Source organism: Phascolarctos cinereus, unplaced genomic scaffold (assembly GCF_003287225.1).
Source record: "Phascolarctos cinereus isolate Bilbo 61053 unplaced genomic scaffold, phaCin_HiC Scaffold_2;HRSCAF=192, whole genome shotgun sequence".
In the NCBI taxonomy this organism is placed as follows: domain Eukaryota; kingdom Metazoa; phylum Chordata; class Mammalia; order Diprotodontia; family Phascolarctidae; genus Phascolarctos; species Phascolarctos cinereus.
The window spans coordinates 253,155,726-253,177,833 of record NW_027555625.1 but is presented as its reverse complement, the minus strand read 5'-3'; the positions used below and the strand labels follow the sequence as shown (position 1 = coordinate 253,177,833).

The 22,108-nt window shown below is 44.4% G+C and overlaps 1 protein-coding gene across 1 annotated transcript in view; it reads left to right on the top strand.

The window, feature by feature from the left end:
* Window positions 1-22,108, top strand: part of CACNA1B (calcium voltage-gated channel subunit alpha1 B) — a 252,226-nt gene that overhangs the window by 177,628 nt on the left and 52,490 nt on the right. Inside the window, 5 exon segments of the mRNA XM_078149926.1 lie at window positions 562-763; window positions 2,750-2,914; window positions 3,888-3,998; window positions 5,291-5,374; window positions 18,436-18,552. Coding sequence (XP_078006052.1) covers window positions 562-763; window positions 2,750-2,914; window positions 3,888-3,998; window positions 5,291-5,374; window positions 18,436-18,552 — 679 coding nt within the window.

Genomic DNA, 22,108 nt, shown 5'->3' with positions numbered 1-22,108 from the left:
GGCCATAATATAATAAAACAGTGATTAACATAAGGAACACAGACAAAAGATAGACCTAAATGAAGACTTAATGGCATTTTGAACATTAGTGGGTCAAAAAATGAACTCTAGAAAAAAATGAATAACTGTGAAAAAGAATGACAGTAGTAAGACTATATCACAAAATCTCTGCAATTCAACAAAAACAGTCCTCAGAGTAAAAAATCATGCCTTTCAGAACATACATCAACAAAAGGGAAAAGAGTTAATTAACTGAATATGTAGTTTTAAAAATTAGAGAATAAACAAACCCCAAATCATCATGAGATGAAATTTTGAAAATTCCAGAAGAAATAGACAAGACTAATGAAGTGGTAAACAAAACTAAGGTCTAGTTCTTAGAAAAGGCTAACATAGAAGAGTTAATGGCAGAGCTAGGAATATAACTGGGCTGTTTTGACTCCCAGTCTAGTGATCTTTCTACTGCCCCACATTCATGGGGTGGGGGGGGAGTTCTTTCCCAAATCCAGGTTCTAACTTGTGTCCCAGAAACGAACTCCTTTTCCCTTTGTTTGTTTCCAGGGTACTGAAACATTCAGTGGATGCCACATATGAAGAGCAGGGCCCAAGCCCTGGCTTCCGGATGGAGCTGTCCATCTTCTATGTGGTCTACTTTGTTGTGTTTCCCTTTTTCTTCGTCAATATCTTTGTGGCATTGATCATCATCACCTTCCAGGAGCAGGGAGACAAAGTGATGTCAGAATGCAGTCTGGAGAAGAATGAGGTACCTTGTGAGTCCTGGCCTTCCACAGAGGAATCCTAGAAGGTGGTGAAGGGAGAGTTCCTAGCTGATATCTGGGGCTGTTGAGGAGGACTCTCTCCTTCTACCTCAGTAGCACAAGATTCATGGTAATGCTGTGTCCATGGGCCTGGGATCAGAAACCATCTGTGTGCCTTTCTCTCTCTCTCTCTTTTTTTTTAATCAGGGTGCTTTGTAAAGAGATCACTGGGCTTGATATGACAGAAAAGTCATATATTTCTCTATGTATTGATTCCTGAGTGGGAAACTACTTTGCCTCTGGAATCATGCGGGTTTTTTTTTTCCATGAGACTTTGCAAAAAGACACATAGACCCCAAATGAAAAATTCTTTGTCTACTTGTGGGCATGGTCTAGTCATGGGTGACCGTATAAGGATATGGTCACGCCTCTTAACTGAAGACAGGGATTCTATAAGGTGGCACAGTAATCAAGGGGAATGCTTTGGTGCCCATGAGTTCCCTGCTAGGAAGTAGCCTACTTTTCTGCCTTCCAGTTCTGGGTCTTATGTTGGTGAGTCTGTCAGGCAAGGAAACAAAGGCTTGTGTTGCTGAAGGAAGTAGCCTTGTTGCTAAAAATCTGATCTTCCTTTGAAGGCATTAAGATACAGGAAAGTACCTTTTATTTGAAGGCAGTAGTAGCTGGATCCACCCCCCCCCATACTTCTACTCCACTACCCCTTTCCTGGCCCAAGTCTAGGACTTGAGTGGTATTAGAACTGGGCAGATTTAAGGCAAGCAGATATTTTAATTAGGATCAAAACCATGACCCATCTCCTGAGTTTTGAAGAGTTCATAGGTGCCAGATGTACCTCTTTTTTAGAGGCAGAGGCATAAAGCAAATTGGCTATGCCTTAGGTAGCACTGGCTTAAGTTGTCATACCTCTGACCCAGGTGCCCATAGTCCCCTGGGGGAAGGGATCTTGTTGGTCATGGAAAGACTTAATGGTCCCTCTCACTTCTGACTGTTAACTCTATGATCCAAGCTTGACTCAGAACCTTTGGTGGTCCCTCTTCTCTACTTTCTGGAAGTCATCCAGTGTGGGATCCCTTCTACTTGAACAGTTGTATACCATACAGTTTCCAGCTTATGTCTGATTGGCAACCTGGGCATTTATGGTGAGGTGCAGGGGACACAGAGCAGCCTCTGCCACCACAGGAATAGCAGTGTGGTATAGAAAAATCACTGATTTAGGGGCAGCTAGGTGGCACAGTGGATAGAGCACTGGCCCTGAAGTCAGGAGTTCAAATCTGGCCTCAGACCAAACACTTGACACTTACTAGGGCAAGTCAGTTAACCCTAATTGCCTTTAAAAAAAAAAAAGAAAAATCACTGGTTTGGAAGTCAGAGGACATGAGTTCAAATTCCTGTTCTTCTATTACTTGGACAAGATCACATGGGTGGTGAGTGATACTGGGCAAATCATTTCACTCTCTGAGCTTCAACGGTGATAATAATACTAGCACCACTAGCCTCATGGGTGGTTGTGAACCTAAAAAGATAATGTATGGGGCAGCTAGGTGGCACAGTGGATAGAGAACCAGCCCTGGAGTCAGGAGGACCTGAGTTCAAATCTGGCCTCAGACCAGACACTTGACACTTACTAGCTGTGTGACCCTGGGCAAGTCACTTAACCCCAACTGCCTTAAAAAAAGATAATATAACAGTAACTGTACAAACATGTAGAGTTTGTAAACAAACTATAAAACACTATATCATTCTAATTACTACAGGGGTGCAATGGTCATGAGGAAAAAGGCAAAGAGCTCCTCTGGGAAGCTCAGTGGTCAGGCCCCCTCAGGTCTTGGCTGCCAGCATTCTTGAGGGATAAGGGCACCATACATGCTAGGAAAGGTTTTTAGTTTTCTCTCTTCACCTTTTCAGAGGAGATGCGTTTCCCTTTGCCGCTGGCTCCTCCAAGCTCACTATGCTGTCCCCCTCTCTCCCTGCAGAGGGCTTGCATAGACTTTGCCATCAGTGCCAAGCCCCTGACCCGTTACATGCCTCAGAACAAGCAGTCCTTCCAGTACAAGACGTGGACGTTTGTGGTGTCCCCGCCCTTTGAGTATTTCATCATGGCCATGATTGCCCTCAACACGGCTGTCTTGATGATGAAGGTGAGTAATCTCACATCACTAGGGCATGTGCTGCTCTTGATGCTGGCCCAGCATGGGGCAGGGAACACTCTGAAGCCAAGTGGGAAATAGGGATCCTCCTAGGAAAAGTGGTAGTGGAATCTCCCACCTCTGGTGCCACATTAAAAGGAAATTCAGCTGTAGTCAATAGATATTTATTGAGTGCTTACCTTGTGTGAAAGTGCACGTAAGGAAAATGAGTATTTGACCTCAATTGTCTCAATGCTGGTGACGTAGCCCCTTTGCTACGTTAGCATAGATTGGTTGCTTTGGCAAACTATGGTATGATTGAAAAAACTCTGGATTTGGAGTCAGAGGCTCTCAGTTTGAATCCTTACTGTACCCCTAATGATAGATGTGACCTTCAGCAAGTCATTTCTCCTTCCTGGGTCTTAGTTTCCCTCTCTGTAAAGTGGGAAAATTGGAATAGATCAGAGATTGGCAAACTATGAGTATGGGCCTGTTTTTATCCAACTTGTGAGCTAAGAATGTTTTTTTTCATTTTAAAATAAATGAGCCAGACTTGGCCCTTGGGCTGTGGTTTGCTGACCCCTAGACTTAATGGTGCTGCTGGGTGATGCAGTGGATAGAGTGGTCCTGGAGTCAGGAATTCATCTTCATGTGTTCAAATCCTGCCCCAGACACTTACTAGCTGTGTGACCCTGGACAAGTCACTTAGCCCTGTTTGCCTCAGTTTCCTCATTTGTAAAATGAGCTGGAGAAGGAAATAACAAACCTCTCCAGTATCTTTGCCAAGAAAACCCTCAATGGGGTCATAAAGTGTTGGGCACAACTGGAAAACAACTAAACAATAACAAAAAGACAAGATGGTCTCTGAAATCCCTTCCAGCTCTAGCTCTTTGATCCTATGACCCTAAGAACCTCACTGGTGGCTGAAAGTCCAGGCAAGTTAGCCCCCTTTAAAATGTAGCCCTCTCTTTCCTTTCCTGGATAGTTCTATGGTGCCCCCTATGAGTATGAAATGATGCTGAAGGGCTTGAATATCGTATTTACTTCGATGTTCTCCATGGAGTGTGTGCTGAAGATCATCGCCTTTGGGGTGCTGGTATGTTGTCTGTCCATATCTTTCAACTGAATAATTCTTAAGAGCCTGCTAGGTAGAAGGGCCCCATGCTCAGTGCTGGGAATGAAGGGGAGAAACATGACATAGTCTGTGTCCTTAAGGAGCTTATAGTCTTACGTGTTTACAAATAGAAAGAGGATGAGATTTGACATCAGAGTCCCTGGGTTCAAATCCAAGCCTTCCTACTTACTACTTACATGATTTTGTCCAAGTTACTCAAATTCTCTGGGCCTCTGTTTCATCATCTCTAAGATGAAGAGGTCGGACTAGATGAGACCTAAGGTCTCCTCAAGTTCTAAATCTATGATCTTGTGATACTTGGTAGGAGGTAAAGTAGTATGTGATGAGGACAAAGATCCAGGCAAAGCACTCTAAGAAATTCATGGAAGAGGAGATCACTTTCAATTGAGAAATCAAGGAAGGCTTTATGAAGGAGGTGGCAGGTGTCTGCCCTGGGCCTTGAGGGAGGTAGAAATGTGAAAGGAGGGCATTCCAGGGCATTCCAGAGGAGAGGATGGCCTTCATGGAGGTACAGGAGTAGTGGGATTTGAGGAGCTTATGATGATTCTTGGAAAGCCTCAGGTGAGGAGATACCTTTGTCTAAATACCCATCATCAATTAGTAAATCCAACCATTAATTTAAGACCCTCCTCTTGGGCCAGCTAGGTGTCATAGTGGATAGAGTGCTGGCCCTCAAGTCAGGAAGACTCATCTTCCTGAGTTCAAATCTGGTCTCAGATATTTACTTAGCTGTGTCACCCTGGGCGAGTCACTTTACTTGTTTACCTCAATTTCTTCATCTGTAAAATGAACTGGAAAAGGAAATGGCAAACCACTCAAGTATCTTTGCCAAGAAAGCTCACTTGGGCTGCCAGGGAAGAATTTGTTTAGCAGTTGGGATCATGTTTATGGATATATCCACAATTATGTCTCCAGTCAGGAGACTTTGGCCACATAAACATGGGTCCTGTGGCTCCTAATGTCCATGTGATAATGTCAGCCATATTCATTCTATTTGAAATCTAGGAATGCCCTAGTAACAACTAAAAAGCCTGTCTTTCTTGGTAGCCAGATATGGATTCTGATCAGTTTCTGGCTTGTAATCCTGGCTAAAACATTTAACAATGAATGACTCACTGTGATTATCTAGAGTTCATGGTTTTGTCAGTTCCTTACCCCCACTCCCATCCCAATATTACTTCCTCTAATTCCCATTTCATTCTGTAGTTTCACCATCAGTCAGACAACATTTCCTGTCCTTTTTTTCCTTCTAGAATTATTTCAGAGATGCCTGGAATGTTTTTGATTTTGTAACAGTATTGGGAAGTATTACTGATATTTTAGTAACAGAGATTGCGGTAAGTATGATTTTTTTTCTTTCTCATTGTCAGAAAAAAAAAAAGATTTCCTTACCAAATGTGTTCTTCTCAATCCTCCTAGAAGCACCTCCAGGATTGGCTGTTGCTTCCTCTTCTATAGAGGACCAGCACCCACCTGGAGCTCTTCCTTTTCAGGAAGATTAGGTCTGCTTTCCCTTAAGAGGAGTCAGGAGTGGGAAGTTTTCCCTAGCTTAGCCAAACAGGATCCTGAACGAGGGTGTATATAGGCGGGTAAAAATGAACTAGAGAGCTGAGTGGCAGATTGGTGAATTTGATCAGTGCATGATTAGTCATAACAGAAGGAATTCCCATACTCAAGGGATTAACTGGGACTGATTAGTGCAGTGGAAAGCTGTAAGTGGACCAAAGACTTTTCAGCTGAAGTACCCACAGGTATAAGGGGAGCTCAGATGCAAGAGAACAGATAAGGCAGAGTCCCATAGTGACAGCCATTTGTACCTCCTAGAAGGAAGGAAAATCTCAGCTCTCCTCCACCAACAGCTGAAGTCTAAGAGCGAAGTCTGAGTCAATGGGTCAAATGCTAGAAGTGAGCAAAGGCTCACATGAATGCTGGCCCAGGGAGCCTTCCATGGCAATTGGTAGCCATCTCTAGCCTAATGGAGTAGCTCTCTCAGCCTTATGTCCTTTGGCCTCTGAAGGCTATCTGAGTGGCTTTGACTATGTAAACAAAGGAAAGTCATAGACCCTAGACCAATGGGAAGGCATTACCTGTTTCTCAGAACCTGGACTGGCTTCATCAGCAGGTGGCAGCAGACGCTGAGGCAACTCCTCTCCTTCCCCCACCCTCTGTCTCCTCTTCAAACTTGATGTCAGAATGTTAAGAGCTTCCTTCATTACTTTGACTTAATTCTTTGCTCCATATGAAAATGTAAGTACTTCTGGAAAAAAATCTCCATATGGGGTTTTTTTGAGTCATTTATACCTTAGTGTGAATGAGTTGGTATGATTGGTCCCTAAAAGAAGGTTTTGTTAGGATCTGAGTATATGAATAACCTGAGGGCACTCAGGAAGGAAAGAGGGTGGAGAGAGCAGGCATGGAGGTGAGGAGGGTCTAAGATAGAAACTTCACTGACCCCTGCCAAGTTGCTTGGGTCTTGGGAAGAGTGAGCTTAGCCAGGTCTGGGTTTAGAAGGGACATTTTAAGCAGGATGACTTATTGGATTCTCCTCTGGCCTGTGCCCATAAATGTCAGAACCATAGAATCTTAGAATTGGAAGGCACCTTAGGTGACATTTAATCCAGTCCATGCCAAAAGGAATCCCCCCTACAATATGCCCAACAAGTGGTCATCCAGCTTCCTCTCTAAGACTTCCAGTGAGGGACTCACACTTTGAGCCCTCCGGAAGTAGCTGATCTCACTTTTAGACAGATTTAATTCCTGGAAAGTCTTTCCTGGTATCAAACCCATATTTCCCTCTTTACAGTTTCTGCCCTTTGCCTTTGGTTCTGTCACCTGGGGCCAAAGCAAAACAAGACTAATTTTCCTTCTTGGTGATAGCACTTCAGATACTTGAAGTCTTATCGGGTGCCATGATAAAATTCTCATTTGGAGAATTAAGGTTCCCAAACAGCTTCTACCTCAAGAGCAGGGCATTTTGTACCCCATGGGATTGACTCTTTGCTTCATTTCACTTTGATGGTGTGTGCACAGTCTTAATTTCCTGTGGTGGCCATAAGTACTGAAGATCTAAGTATCTGTCCAGAAATGCTCTTCTTAGCTTCGTTGTTATCACCCCCCTCAAGGATACTCACATTTTGTCTTTGACTTGTTTCGCTTTCACCTTTCTCCATGTTGGGAGTTTGGGGCTTCTCCAATGGGAGGTGAGCTGCTATGCTCAATACTTCTAGGGTCTCTATAGGTTATCCTCATTGGTGATCATTCCTACTAATACTGTAGCTCACAAGTCTTCACCAGTGCATTTTCCCATTAATAAATCAATCACTAAAACACTTAAAACATTATCTAAGATATTTATTGAAAGTACAAAGCAAATACATAATATTTATACAACATTCTACACATAAACCTGAATCACACTCTCCTGCCAGTGCATGTGGCATATATGGAGAGAGTAGGCACAAGCTTTGAGTCTTAGGGTGCTAAGGCATACATGTAACAAATTCATATGTGGCCAGGACAACTCACAGCTCTGGAACTGCAGACTCTCTGTCTTGGGAACTGTCCATAAAAGTTTCTTGATGAGCATAGCTTCTGTGTGAACAAATGCTTCCACTACTAAACTGAGCTGATTCGTGCTATGCTGGACTAACACCTCACTAGGCACAGCTTCTGAGCTGGACAAAAATGTCTGCTAAGTTTCTTTTCTAGTGTTTCATCCTGCAAGATTTTCCTCACTTGGGTTTGCTTCTCGACAGAAACTGTAGTATCCATCACTTCCAGCTTCAGGCTTAGATGAAGCCTTCAGCTGAAGTAGTATTATACATTTTTTTTTTTTAGGAAAAGGCTGCAACCCTTTTCCTAATCTTGGCAAAAAGGCTCTCCAACTCTGCTTCTTTGGCAAGATTCCTTTCCTTTTTCTTCCTTGTTTTCCCACTCAACAATTACAACATGTACAATGCAGAGAAGTATCTTTGGGCTTCTGTTTTTCTCAATAGCAAGTAGCAGTAGGGGGCAAAAGTATATTCTTCCACTCTTTCTCAGTAAGTCATATATAAATAATGAGCAACTGCCCTATTGTGAAAATCATTAGTTTCTATGTTAGAACACTCAACACACTTTCTTCAGAATACTCAATCAGACCCACATTCCAGACAACTGAACTGTTGAGGGCCATGCCCCTTACATCTATAATATATAATATAATATAATATAATATAATATAATATAATATAATATAATATAATATAATATAATATAATATAATATAATATATATATTGATATGATATGATATGATATACTATACTATAATATGATATATGATATAATATAATATAATATAATATAATAATATAATATAATATAATATAATATATATAATAATATAATATAATATATATAATATAATATAATATAATATAATATAATATGATATCATATCATATCATATCATATCATATCATATCATATCATATCATATCATATATATTATGCCTCAATGCAAGAACTATCTTATATTTATCTTCCTTGGGAAACTTTTAAAATTTGTTCATAATCATTGAAAAGAAAGATCTTAAGACTCTTTTTCAGTAGTCTTCTCTGTACCCAGGCTTAGCAAAATCTAAATAGGAGATACAGGGCTTCCACACCAGGGAAGTTTGTGCTTTGGATTCCTCCTGCTATTGGAGAGAAATCCTTCAGTCTTTTGCTGTTTCTTCACTAAGCCAAGTACAATTTTGATCCACTGTTGAGTAATTTTCACCCTCAGATCTCAATAATAGATATTTTTCTGAGCTATTTGTGTAATTAACTAAAAGAAATACTTTTCTTTGCCTACATAGACATGAGTTTTTCAGCAAAAAAATTTAAAACTGAAGTCTTCACATCTTGAGGCTTCTGGGGCTACAAGATATGTGAAGAGGTCATCTAGTCCAACCCTTAGCCTCCAGGGAGACCATAGTTATGAAAGCATGTGCAGGACAGTTCCTTATCCACTCCCTAGTGTTCTCACTAGCATTGTAGTTATCCCTAATAGTCCTTCCTCCCTACCCCTGTCCTTAATCTGGGCCATGACCCAAGACAAGGGCAACACAAGGCTGCTAGGTTCCTGCTACTTGGCTTTTGGTTTACTCTGAGCTAAGCCATGGGATGCAGAAAGATTGTACATCTTCTCCCCTTGTTCTCCATCAGCCTCTGACAGGAACAAGGAATCTCAGAATTTGTTGCTTTAGAGCCTCAGAAACATCAATCTTTTTGCATGTGGAGAAATTCATGAGCTCCTTTATCTGACTAGAGGCACACACACACTATTAGTCTTTTACTATCATCTTTCTTGATAGCCCCAAGACATTGGTAGTAGAGAGTAATGGGAACAACACTGAACGTGGAACACAAAAATCCTGAATTTGAATCCTGGCACTGCCACTGAAGACCCACTTGACCTTTGACACAAGTCATTTTACCTTTTTTTCTGGGCCTCAGTCTCCTCATCTTTGAAATGAGAGTATTTGACTGGATAATCTCTAAGGTGTCTTCCAACTGTAAGTCTATGATCTTCAAAACAATCCAGTGTCCAGATAGAGAAAAAATGAAGGGGCACTGAATTTACTTATCTAAGAAATCCAGAGTTAAAACAAACAAACATCCCTATTTTTTAAAGGAACAGATGTGCTGGTTTGGCATAAGTTATCAAAAGTGGCTATCAACACTGATCAGGTTCACCAAGTCAGGGGTGCCATTTCCATGGGTAGACATGAAGGCAGTATCTTTATGATCCTTGTCACCTTCATGTCAAGGAACCAGGCATGGTAGGTTCCTGATTTCTTCTGCAGTCAACATGGCATAAAACCTTTTCTTCTAAGAGCTTGGGGGCACTCAAGACACTTGGACAGAGTGGCTCTCTCCTTGCGAATCATGTTTATTTTGGAAAAATGTAGGTACCTCAAACCCTTTAGCTGTCAGCTCCATTGCCTGCAGACTCAAATGATTCTGCATTTATTTCCAAGCCTTGTTGAATAGAAAACAGTGACTAGTGCCTGCATAGGGTGAATCTAGAGTGATAGGGTGGGGGTGGGGGAAGAGGGGGACAGCAGGGGGGAAGCATCAAATCTTGGTGAACAATGCTGATTACAAGCAGATGACGGGGCGAACTTTTGGCTTCCCTTCTCCACCCTGGGCAGAGGCAGCTCTTGTCCCCTATGTTGTTTTCCAAGAGTTTGATGCTTCCTAGTGTGCATAGCCAAATCTCCACCCTGCCCACTCCACCCCAATTTTGGACATTCTGTGGCCTAACCCAGGGTAACACATACAGAGCAGGTGGGGAAATAATTTGGCCCAAGCCCGCAGTGAGTATCACTGCTCAAACTGTTGAGCAGGTAAGGCCCAACTCTCTTAAGTCCTTCCTGGAAGTGAGTTGGTCAGCAGAGGGATGGATGAACTTCCAAATGAGCTGGGTTCCTCCTTCTCCAGGCTTTGTGAGCCTTCTTGGTCCCCAAGACGGTGGTGGCCTCATATTTGTTCAATGCCTCTGCTGCCCAGAATTAGAATAAGTTCCATTTCTGGTAGAGCCATGGCCTTGGCTGCCAGCTAAGCCCTCCTGTGGAAAGCAGATAGCCAGTCACATTGGTGGTGGATTCTGGGCTGCGTACTCCAAGGGGGAATTGAGCTGGGCAACTTGAGCCATGGAACCTCTGGGTACCACCCCAACCCATGTATTACTGCGAGTCCCCTGGGGAGTTCCAACCTTAACCCCGCCCCCCTCCAGCCTTTCTAGCCTTACCAAGTAAAGGTTAAAGAGATACATAGTGCTTTCTCTTGGATTTACTGTCTGTCAGGCCTCATGTCCTTTGTGGAAGTAGTTTTCTTCCTTGGACAAAACCTTGCATGTCATTTTCTTCACCCAAATGTGTAACTCAAGCCACTGAGATCCATCTGGGCTTGCCCCTGGGAAAGAAGGGTGTATGAGGGTATGTGTATGTGGTTGTTGGGGTCAGAGGGCATACAGAAGGTGGGTCTCCAAACGAGGATCAAACAACCATCAAATTCCAGTAAAATTTCTTTGCCTAGAAATAAAAGCATTGCCTTCAGATCTGCATTACAAAAAGAAATGCAAAGACTTCCCACCCAGTCCCTTGAACTTTAAGGTTTTCAAAGACAGGTTTTGGTGTGATGCATTTTGAGGATGTGAATAATGACCCCCCAATCAAATAATCTTCCAGTGAAGTTTTCAGAGTTTGAGTTTTTTACTTGTCCTGATGACTCATTTTCTCTTTTGTTTTCTGTTTTGTTCCTTATTTCCCTTAACCTACCTGCTGAATCACGCCATCCAATCAACATACAATGCGAAAACCCATGTCTCCGTCTGTATGTTGTGCGCCTGCTGCTCAAAAATACCCCACTTTGTAAATAATCTTGCCAATGTCCATCCATGAAAACATCACATATAGGAAACGGTTGGTTTCATGAATTTTAACAGTTCTTACAGTTTTCTGCTTTGATTTGATCGTCTTTCTGTTTACTTCCCCTCTTCCTCTTTGGCTCTTTAAATGCAGCATTCCCTAGCACCGACGAGGCTCAGTATGTGTGTGTCTTGCGCTGTTGTCCTGGACCCAGCTGGCTTCCTCATGTCTTCTCTCCTTCTCTCTGGCTTGTTGGGCCTTAAAGCCCTGCAGAAGCTCCCAGGAGGCACGGGGCTCTCAGCAGCAGCTGTGCACCTTGCTGCCTCTTTTAAAAAGGATGCCGGGAAACAACCACAGGCATTATTTTGGTCTAGACAGTGTCTAGGTAGGGGGTGGGTAGAATTAAGCTAGCCCCTGGAATTGGAAAGGGCTCAGCTCCTGGGAAAGATCTCACACTGCTGAAGGCTGGCTCTGCACCAGGGTCTGCTCAGCCCTCACCATCCTGCTTGTTGTACCCAGCCTGGCCAGGAGGGCAGGTTTGTTCTGCCCTCGGTGTTTCTGTTGCACAATTGCAGTCACCTCCTTAGATTGTGTTCTAGTCTCTCCTCCCGGCTTGGCCACAGGATCTTTCACCTCCACTTTGCCCAGAAACAGGAAACAGAACTCCAGGACAGGTAAAGTAAATGCTGTACACCAGCCATTCCCGAACTGAAGCTTCTTGAAAGCATTGATGGAAATGCCCAGTATGCCCGAGTATCAACATAGACTTCTCTGGGAACAAAAACCAGAAGCAAGGCTGCTGTGATTCAGATGAATTGTACGGAACTGCACCTGATGTTGCAGCATTGTGTTGCTTTCTACATGCACTGGCCTATATAACTTGAGGGGGTTTGGCAGCCGCATGAGGCATAACCTGGACCAGCAACACCATGGTAGTCACCAACCCCCTGAGTTATCATATAAGGGAGGAGATCCAGAGCCAGGTCACCAGCTTCCATACCTCTCCTGCTTCTTCCTTGGCCTCCCTTGATCTCCTTTTAGATGTGAAGTTAGCAGTTATCAACAAATACAGACATTCCAACATACAAAGAACAAGAAAGAAGATTGTGTGAGAAACTGGAAGGGGGTCACAAATAGCAGCTATGGCACTTGATCTTTTCAGGACTCTGCCCAAGTGATCTCTGCTCCAAGTAATATACTTTCTGCTCCATCACTTTTCACCCCAAAATAGCCAGTCTTTGACCCTACCAAATCTCATATGCTTCCACATAGGCTTCAAGCTCTCATTCCTCCCCTCTCCTTTTGGCTGTTTCTTTTCTGCTTTCATTGGTTCTGGGCAAGACAATATCTGCGTGGCCCCTAAGAACTTCCACTCTCCTGCCACAGCACTTGGAACACAAAGCTGGGCTGAGCTCATTCATGGGCCTGTGACTGTGGAAATTTCAGATGCTGGACCAAGAGTAGCATTGTAGATACTGCTGTCAGGCCCCGGCATGGGGGTGTTTTCCTAAATCATTCTAGGAACTAGAGACAACATTGCATAAAATGAATATAATTTTGACCCTGGCTGGATGTCCAGAGGTTGGAGGCATTGGCGTTCAGAATTACCGTGTCCTGTGAGAACTGTGTTTGCATGTGCTCACATGTGTACGTGTGTGTGGGGTTGGGTGTGGGGTGGGGGACAAAGGCAAAGAATAGAGGACTGCTAAGATGGAGAAATAATTATAGTTTTGAAAGAAGATACCTTCATGCCACATTGGTTAGGATCCTGAAGCCAAGAATACACCCTTTTCGGTCTCATGGTGATAAATTTTCAAATGAAAAAATTAGTTCACAAATCTTTAACAAATATCCATCATGCAGAGGGCCCTATGCTGGAGATGCTATCGGGGAAACAGATAAGAAATTCAGTTAGAATCAAGAAACAGTTTATTAAGTGACTGCTGTGAGTTAATCACAAGCAGTGATAGAAATCTAGATCTGTGATTTCATTGGTATAGAGAACTCCCAAGTGACAAGACTTCCTCTATTAATGCTGGTCAGCACCTTCTCTGTAACTTATAGCCTTAGAGACTTGTATAGGGTACAGAGAGATTGCCCAAGGTCACACAGCCAGTGTGTGTTGAGAAGCGGGCCTGGAACTTTGGTCCTTCTAACTCTTAGGCCTGCTCCATCTGCTACACGATGTTAATTCTTACCAGAAATACCAGGATAAAAAGAAAAGACACAATCCCTGCTCACAAGGTACACATATGCTCTGAGGAGAGGAGAATGCAACATGCAGGCATATAAATATAATACAAGGTATTATGTGATGTAGGCAAAGAAGGGTTTCAGATAAAATGAGCTAGGGAGTGCACTGAAGACAAAGATGGGAAATAGCATATGAAATAGGCCAGTTTGGTTGGAATGTAGGGTATGTAAAGGAGAATGATGTGAAATAAAGCCCAAAAGGTAGGTCGGAGCCAAATTGTGGAGAGCCTTAGATATTGGAGGCAATAGGGAGACATAGAAGGTTTTGGAGCAGACAAGTGACATCATCAGACTTGTGCCTTAGGAAGATTCTTTTAGCTATGTGAAGGATGGGTGGAGGGGCAAGAGACTGGAGGCTGAGAAACCATTTTGGAGACACTGCAATAATCCAGGTGAGAGGTGATGAGGACGTAAACTGAGGCAGTGGCCAGGGGAGTGAAAGGAAAATAGAGGATGGATACAAGGGATGGTGTAAAGGTACATCTGGAAGAACTTGGCACTGGCAGGTAGGGCAAGGAAGAAAAGGAAGGAGTCAGAGATGATTCTTAGAAGCCCTTCACAAAAGCCTCCAAAGCTCAGCTAACCACTTACACGAAGCCTTTCCTGCCTCCTTCTCTGTTGCTAATGCTTCCTCCATCCCCACCCCCAATACCTTCTTTTTACTTGTAACTATGTTGCACATGTTTATACGTCCACACATTATCCTCTCTGAAAGAGTGCAAGCTCCTTGAGGGCAGGGATTGTTTCATTTTTACCTTTATATGCAAGGCGCTTAGAAGTGCCTATCACATTGTAGCTAAGTTGATCCTGAGGCTTCAAAGCCTGCATGACTGCCCTTTTCTGGGAGTGCCTACTATATTGAAGACCTTATGCTCAGCTGTGCTATGAGTCAGACCCTTCCCTAACAGCATTTCAACAAAAGAGTTTTTGTCTCTAAATCCCCACCTATACCTTAGTACCGGAAGAGGCCCATTCCAAATACTATTCTGGAAATCAATCAACTAACAAGCATTTTTGTTAAGCAGAACCGCGGCTGGCTGTGCGCCAGGTAGCTGAGCTACAAGCTGAGTAAAATGGCCCTCTGTCCTCAGGGAGCTTACATTCTAACGGAGGAGACAAAATCTCTACATAGAAGAATATGCAAGATATATACAAATCAATTGCGAGGTAGCTTTGGATGCTTTTTGTTTGACTGGCAACCAACAGAAATGGACAACCCCAGGAGCAATCTGTGTGCCAGGCCACTGCTCTGGAGCTGGAAGCCAGGTCTCTAGTTTTCTTTTCACCTCAGCATCTTCCCTAAAGATTCTGCAGAGTATCAGTGCCCTGACAGAAGGAAATCCCACCCTGCTGGGCCACAACTGCTGCTTCCTTTCCCAGGATTGAAGCCCATAGATTCCAGGAGGCAGGTAGCCTGTAGCCAAGCAGTTTATAATTGTCCCAAGTCCCCACGTCCCCCCCAGGTTTGTACCACAGTGCATCGGGCATGGGGCCTGCCTCACTCTGAGGGAAGCTTTGATGCTGCTCCAGGTGGAAAACCATCCTCATCACAAAGCCAAGGCAAGAAAGTCCCATCAGGGGCTTGTAACCAGTGCATGGAGATACTCTTGTGCAACAGAAAACAATCAGGCAGATGGAGAGCATTCATCTAAGTGACTCAGTGGGCAGCTGGGGGACCTGTGGAATACTGCCCTGGTGTTTCCCTGCCATCTGGCATGCATGCAGTTTGGAAAACTGCTAGAGCAGCTCTGGATTGGAGGGAGATGCCCCAGTGCCCAATAGTGGGTGCCTAGGCAGTGCTTCTGCCCAGACCCAGGCTTCGGGGCAGCTCCCTCCATAACTCCCTACCTTCTCTCCAGCTAGACTCTCCTGGGCTGCCTCAGGGGACCCTGTTCTTCTAAGTCCCCTCAGGAGTCTGAGGTGTGGGGTCTCGGCCTAAGGGTGCAAAAACTAGGCTAAGTGACAGAAGTTTGTGGAGGTTGAGTTCAGGGAGAATCTTAGTAATTAGGGCAAGCTTTCATTCTCTTGACTGTATCTTCTCCCTAATTCCTTCCCTTTCCTCGTCCCACAGAAGATAATTTCCTGGTGGGCTTATCTTTGGGGAAAGGCTAACTTGGGGCATGGTGGTTCTGCCTTATGGTTGTTCCCAGATCCCAAATTTGCTGGAAGGATGATGAGATAATAGACGGTTCCCAGTTGGTTGGGGAAGGCATGTTGGTATGAAACCCTGAAAAAGGGAACCCACTGCAGCCTCTTCCCAGTCCGGGAGTCCTGTCCGTCCTTTAGGACTCTTTCCCAGCAGTATTGTGGTGGATGTGAACTTCCAGGAGAAACCTAGGGAGACCCTAGGTGGTTCTAGGATTGCCTCAGCTGCAAGCCTGGAACCATTCTATAACCTGGGGCTAGGGGATGAGTGCAGAATGAGGAAGTCTGTTTGGCTATCCAGCTCTTTACAAAGTAATGGAGTCTGGTCTCTGACAAGGGATGAGAATGCCAGAAAGCCTATCCTTCCTCTGCTCTCTGGCCCTTGGATCCCTATAAATAGACCTATGCCCTCAGCCTGAGGTTATGAACACCTTTTGGCCCATTCCCTTCTGTCAGGATGGAGTTGTAAAAAGAATACGGGCTTTGTAGTCTGAGGATCTGGGTTCAAATCCCAGCTGGGCCTCAAGCTACCTGTGTGGCCTTGGGCAAATTATGTCACCTCGTGGGATCTCAGTTTCTTCATCTGTGAAATGTGGGGGACAGACTAATTAGCCTTCCAGAACTAAACATGTGATCCTATAATTCACCCTCTCTGGAGGCTCCTCTCCATCCTCAGGCCAGAGTTTGTCCTCCTTTGTGCTAATAATGTCCAACAATAGAGATGATAATAATAACTCCTGTTTATCTGGTGCTTTAAAGTGCTTTATGCACATTTTCTCATCTGAGCCTCTCCACAATGCGGTGAGGAGGTAATCTATATTGGTTATTCCTCTTCTCACACTGCAGATAAAGAGAGGAGACTCAGAGAGATAAATGGGCTTGCCCTGGGGTTGCCTTGCTAGTCCTGAGCCTTAAATTCTCCTCTCCCTCTCTTGGGTACCCAGAGAGCCTGTAGTCAGTGAGGCCAAAAACACCACTTTACCAATAGCCCTGAGGGGAAATGAGAAAGATACCCATTTCCTGGAGTTTAGTGATTCTTCAAAGAAGGGAGATTAGCAAAAGCGGAGAAAGGAATAGCCAGGTGAACCTGGGGCTCAGAGACACTGAAGCCTCAGAGGCATGGTCCTCAGGGCAGGTTCTCCAGGGTGCCAGGTAGCTCCATGAGGAGGGAGGGCTACAGCAGCCTGGGTTCTACCTGCAGGGAGAGCCCAGGAGAGTCTACACTCCCCTGGCATCTGCTTCCCACTGCACTGCCTGCTTCTATGGCCGCCAGGGAGCTCGGCCCCTCTGTCGCTGTTTCATTCAACACCCTTGTGTTTGTCTTTTTCTCTTTATTTGATGACTGAGTCTGACATACAGTAGCTGTGTAAGTCTAAGCTGCTTTTGCATACATATATTTTTTTAATTGAAGCACCACACTTAGACTGTATGTGCATGGACCTGATCAGACAGGGACGGCACTAGCCCGACACAGTACCCTCTGGTTTCCCCTGCACTGATGTTTAAAGGGGCCATCCCAGGAACTTGTCACAAACTAATAGTTCCATTTGGGGGAAGTTTGGGTGAAACTCACCCAAGGGGATACCCCATGGTCAAAGGAGGCTTGAGGAAAGAGCTGGGAAGGCGCTTGGACCTGACAGTTCTTCTATGGGAAGCCCTGGCTGGACAACGCTTTCCTGTTGTCCCTCTGTTCCTGCTGCTGTGATTCACTGATCACTGGGGGCTCTAGTTCCTGGGTGAGGGACGGGTGCCTCTTCCACTCAAGCCACCTATAGAGCAGAGAAACATGTTCATGTCTGTTTCTGTTTTGGAAAGGTGAGCTACATGTATTCTGCCCTCTCTGAAAAGCCACCAAACTCCCAGGTCAAGAGCCTTTGCCGTGCCTCAAGGGGGATAACTCTGAACTCTTAAGAAGGCGATGGGCACCTTGAGTGGTCCCGGCTGAGGAACATGCCCGGTGTCCACTGGGTAAAATGCCCTGCTTCTCAATCGGAGGTTCCCTGCTCGGCCCCCTCGGGTAAGGGAGGGACAAGTGCTCCTCTGGGGCACCCTCTGTCGAGGCTGGCCAGATGCACATCGGGGATTGGCCCCTCCTGTGGAGCTCTGCTTTGGCAAGTGGGCAGACTTGCCAGGCAGCTGGGAGCCTTCTTGGCTAAGCACTGCAGGAGACCCCAATCTCGATCATTGACGCAAGGCTGCAGGAGACCCCCTCCCTCTAGGGCCCCACCCTGCCCTCCAAGGCCAGACAATGAGCTGGCTTTAGAAAAGGCCTGCCCAGGCCCAGGATGGTGTGTCCAGGGCTCTTATCATTCTCTCCTGCCCTGGTGAAGGGAGGGCCCTGGAGTGGAACGGGGTTTTCTCTGATTTGCTGCATGTGAGATGATTTGCAATGACGAGTTTTTCTTTTGGAAGGTTTTCTGGTGGCCGATTGCTGCTTAGATCGTGAAGCGGTAATTTTTTATTTCATTTTTTAACCTCTTTTTTGTAACCCTTTTTCTTTGGGGTGGCAGGGGGCACGGGGTGGGGGAGTATTTGGGGCCTAGCTGGGCAGTGCTCATGGGATTAAGTTTCCAAAGGTCAGAAAAAGCTCTTTCCTCTTTGCAGAACAACTTCATCAACCTCAGCTTCTTGCGGCTCTTCCGGGCAGCCCGACTCATCAAGCTACTTCGCCAGGGCTACACTATCCGAATTCTCCTGTGGACCTTCGTTCAGTCCTTCAAGGTGAGTGAGGGCCAGTTGCCAAGCCAAGCAATGAAGAGGCAGTGTGATGGAGTAGATAGAGAGCTGGATTTGGAGTCAGGAAGACTGGCATTCAAAACCCACCTCTGCCACTCAAACTAGCTGTGTGACCTTGGGTAAGTCCTTTAACCTGTCTGTGCCTCACCTCCCTCATCTGTAAAATGGAGATAATAAAACCTCTACCTCATCAGAATGTTTGTGAAGCTTAAATATGATAATGTATACCTAGAGCTTTGAATCCTTTAAAGTATTATGCAAATGTAGGCTATTGTTAGAGAGGCAGAAGAAAGGAGGGATTATTCCCCTTAAACTAGTTGTGAGTCTAGTCCTTGCTCTGGGACCAAGCAGAACTGGACCACAATGGGGCCCTTCCCAGTCGAGGGCCACGTAGGGAGCAAGCAGCAGCTGCATGCTCTGACTGGTATCTGCCCCGCCCAAGTCAGCATCACCCCTGCCCACCCACTGGGACTATGTTGTCATGTTTCTGGCCTGTGGCTGAAGTGAAGCCCTTTATCTTCTCTTCTCCTCTCCTCTCCCCTCTCTCCTCTCCCCTTCCCCTTCCCCTTCTCACCTATGAGAATGCGGGAAGCATTTCCTGGGATGGACACAGGATCTGTCACACCATTTCTGTAGCCTCTGATTGAGGTACCAAGTGGACTGCACTGAAGCATTATAAGGGTCTGACTAGGTGTCAAGAAATCTGGATTCTAATCAGGAGTGTGCTAGCAAATGCTCAACAACTAGCTTCCTCACCCCTCTCAAAAAAAAACCCACCCAATGTGCACAGGGCATACTTTTAAGTTTAATCTGTGTTATTAACATTTTCTCCATCGCTTTCTTAAATCTAGATAATCAGCAAAACAAAATCAAGCCCTGGTTTGTAGAATCAGCTGAATTCTGTAGTATAAATATTCTGAAATGAACTGAAAATTTAACAATTGGCTGGAAGGCTGCTTTGAGCTGACTTCAGCACACCCTTGCCTCCATTCCTAGCATTGTCCCTGATTCACTGTGTGACCTTGGGCAAATCACTTAGCTTGACTCAGCCTCAGCTTCCTGATCTCTCAAATGAGAGAGACTCAGGCAGCAGAGTCCAGAAGACCTGAGTTCAAGTCTTAGTTCCCTTACTGACCAAGTCACTTCATGGATCATGGGATCTTTTAAGAGCTAGAGGAGCCTAAGAGCTTTTTAGGGTTTATCTAGTTCATTTTACAAAGGAGGAAGCAGACCCAGAGAAATCCAGTGACTTGCCCAAGGTCACACAGGGAGAAATTAGCATAGTGGAATTTGAATACAGGTCCTCTGACTTAAAAGTCAAGTGGTCTATCCACTATACCACACTGACTCCATGTTCTAATCTGAGGAATAGCATTTTCTACCTTAGGGTTATTGTGAAGAAAGTGCTTTATAAATGGTAAAATGTATAGAAATGTAATTTTATTATTATATTATTATTATAATTTCATATGATATAATATTGTATATTATATTATCATATCTTGTTATATATGTCAAAGCATGCCTTGTAAGCATGAAATGAAGTAGCAATATATGGGGGGGAAGAAGCTTTGAGAAGTCAAAGGCTGGGTTATATTCACAGGATGGATTAATAACATTATTGTCACTGTCACTGATGGCTGCCTTCTTGCCCTGCAAATTGTGAAGTGTAATACAGACGTGGGCTCCTTTCTCTCTCCTCTACTCTGCTTTTCTTAACGATGACTTTTCTCTCTGGGCTTGGTTTTCCTCCTCACTCACCTCCTGCCTCTACCCAGGAGCCCAAACTCCTCCTGGCAACAAGAAACACATATTGATTTCAAAGCCCAATCAGCAAAATGTCAGCTCAGGGATGGTGCCCTGGCTTGCTGCTGGGACTTGATTTTGAGAGTCTCAGGCAAACATGGGCATGCTGAGATGTTACACGCTCGTGACAGATGCGGCATCATCTCATGTAAACATTTGTCAGGCACCTGTTAAGGGCAAATGCTGGGCTGGGGTGGGGATGATGCAAAGGTGAGAAACAGGGCTAGAAAGACCCCTCCCACCGCTTTCCTACCCCCCCTTTTATTTAGCTACTTTAAAATATTTTATTTTCTTTAAATGTCCTCAGTTTGTGATTTTTTCCCCCTGTTGCTGCCCCCTCTGCTTTTTGGCCTCTCATTCTGCATGTTGCCTTATAGAGCTGTCCACCTCTTCCTGAGGTATTACAGTCTCCCCTGGGCAAGCCACTGGGTGTTTGTGACTGTAACCCTGGTAACAGTTGACCTTCAGGCATCCCAGCTCACAAATATGGTGGGCCACTATAGGTATCTTTTCCTTCTGCCTAGCCTTCCCAAAGCACCTCCCCTGTGCTTACTAAGTCTCTTTGTCAAGAACCCTCATAATCCAGAGATAGTGTATGTAAAGTGTTCTCTATGCCTTAAAACACTACATAAATATAGATGGTTATTGTTATCATTACTATTCTTATTATTATTGTTGTTGTTGTTGTTGGTTTGGTTCTGCAAAACCACATTTCTCTGATTAGATACCTTCCATGGTAACCTCAGAAACAGGACTGTATCCTGTTGGCCAGTGGACCGGAGCTAGGGTTCTCTCTCTCTCTCTCTCTCTCTCTCTCTCTCTCTCTCTCTCTCTCTCTCTCTCTCTCTCTCTCTCTCTCTCTCTCTCTTTCTCTCCTCCCTACCTGTGTAGAGAGAGATATATTATTTCAATAAACATTTATTATGCACCTGAGTTCCAGGCTTTATTCTAGGTGTAAGAGATACAAAGACAAAAACAAAATAAGTCCTACCCTCCAGAAGCTTACATTATATTGTCAAAGAAAGCATTTACACAAACATATATGTAAAATATATAGATAGATTCAAGAAGAGATCTTTGTTACAGTTTTTATCATCCTTTTTAATGGTCATGATTTTTTCCCTAAAGCCCTTTTATTTTCATGTTCATTGTGCCTATGAGATAGTAGAATCTGAGGGTCCAGGGCACAAATCTCTTGAATCTCTCATACTCTCCCCCTTCTCTTCTACCACCCTGGCCTCTCTCCAATCCCATTTTTAGCCCATTTTTCCTCCAGAGCTCTTTGAAGGGCACATACAAGAGGCTGTGTGGGAAACCAGTGAAAGTCATTTAGTTAGGTGTTTAAAGAACCTTTTTAAAGTACAGTTTTGCATAAAAATTCTATTTTAAAAATAGAATCACCATGGAATTAGGGGACTATGGATCACAGAGAGAAAAAGCAGGCAACAATGTAGACAGAAAAGAACAAATAGGAGGGTTTCTCTGGGGTCCATGTTGAAACTGGTCTTATTTTAGATTTTTAAAGTAATCAAGTGGAGGGAGTATCCAATGAATCCTTCAGGTTTGCAGGTGGCACCAAGCTCTTCTAGGGAATGAAATGCCAAGTGATGGAGATGGACTTCAGGGAAACTTCGGTGGCCAGAAAAGTGGCAGATGAGTGTACTGGATGGGGTGGAATAATCTAGGCTGTTTTTATGGAGTGGTGACTCTGGGCTCTTATTTTTTTTTTCAGCCA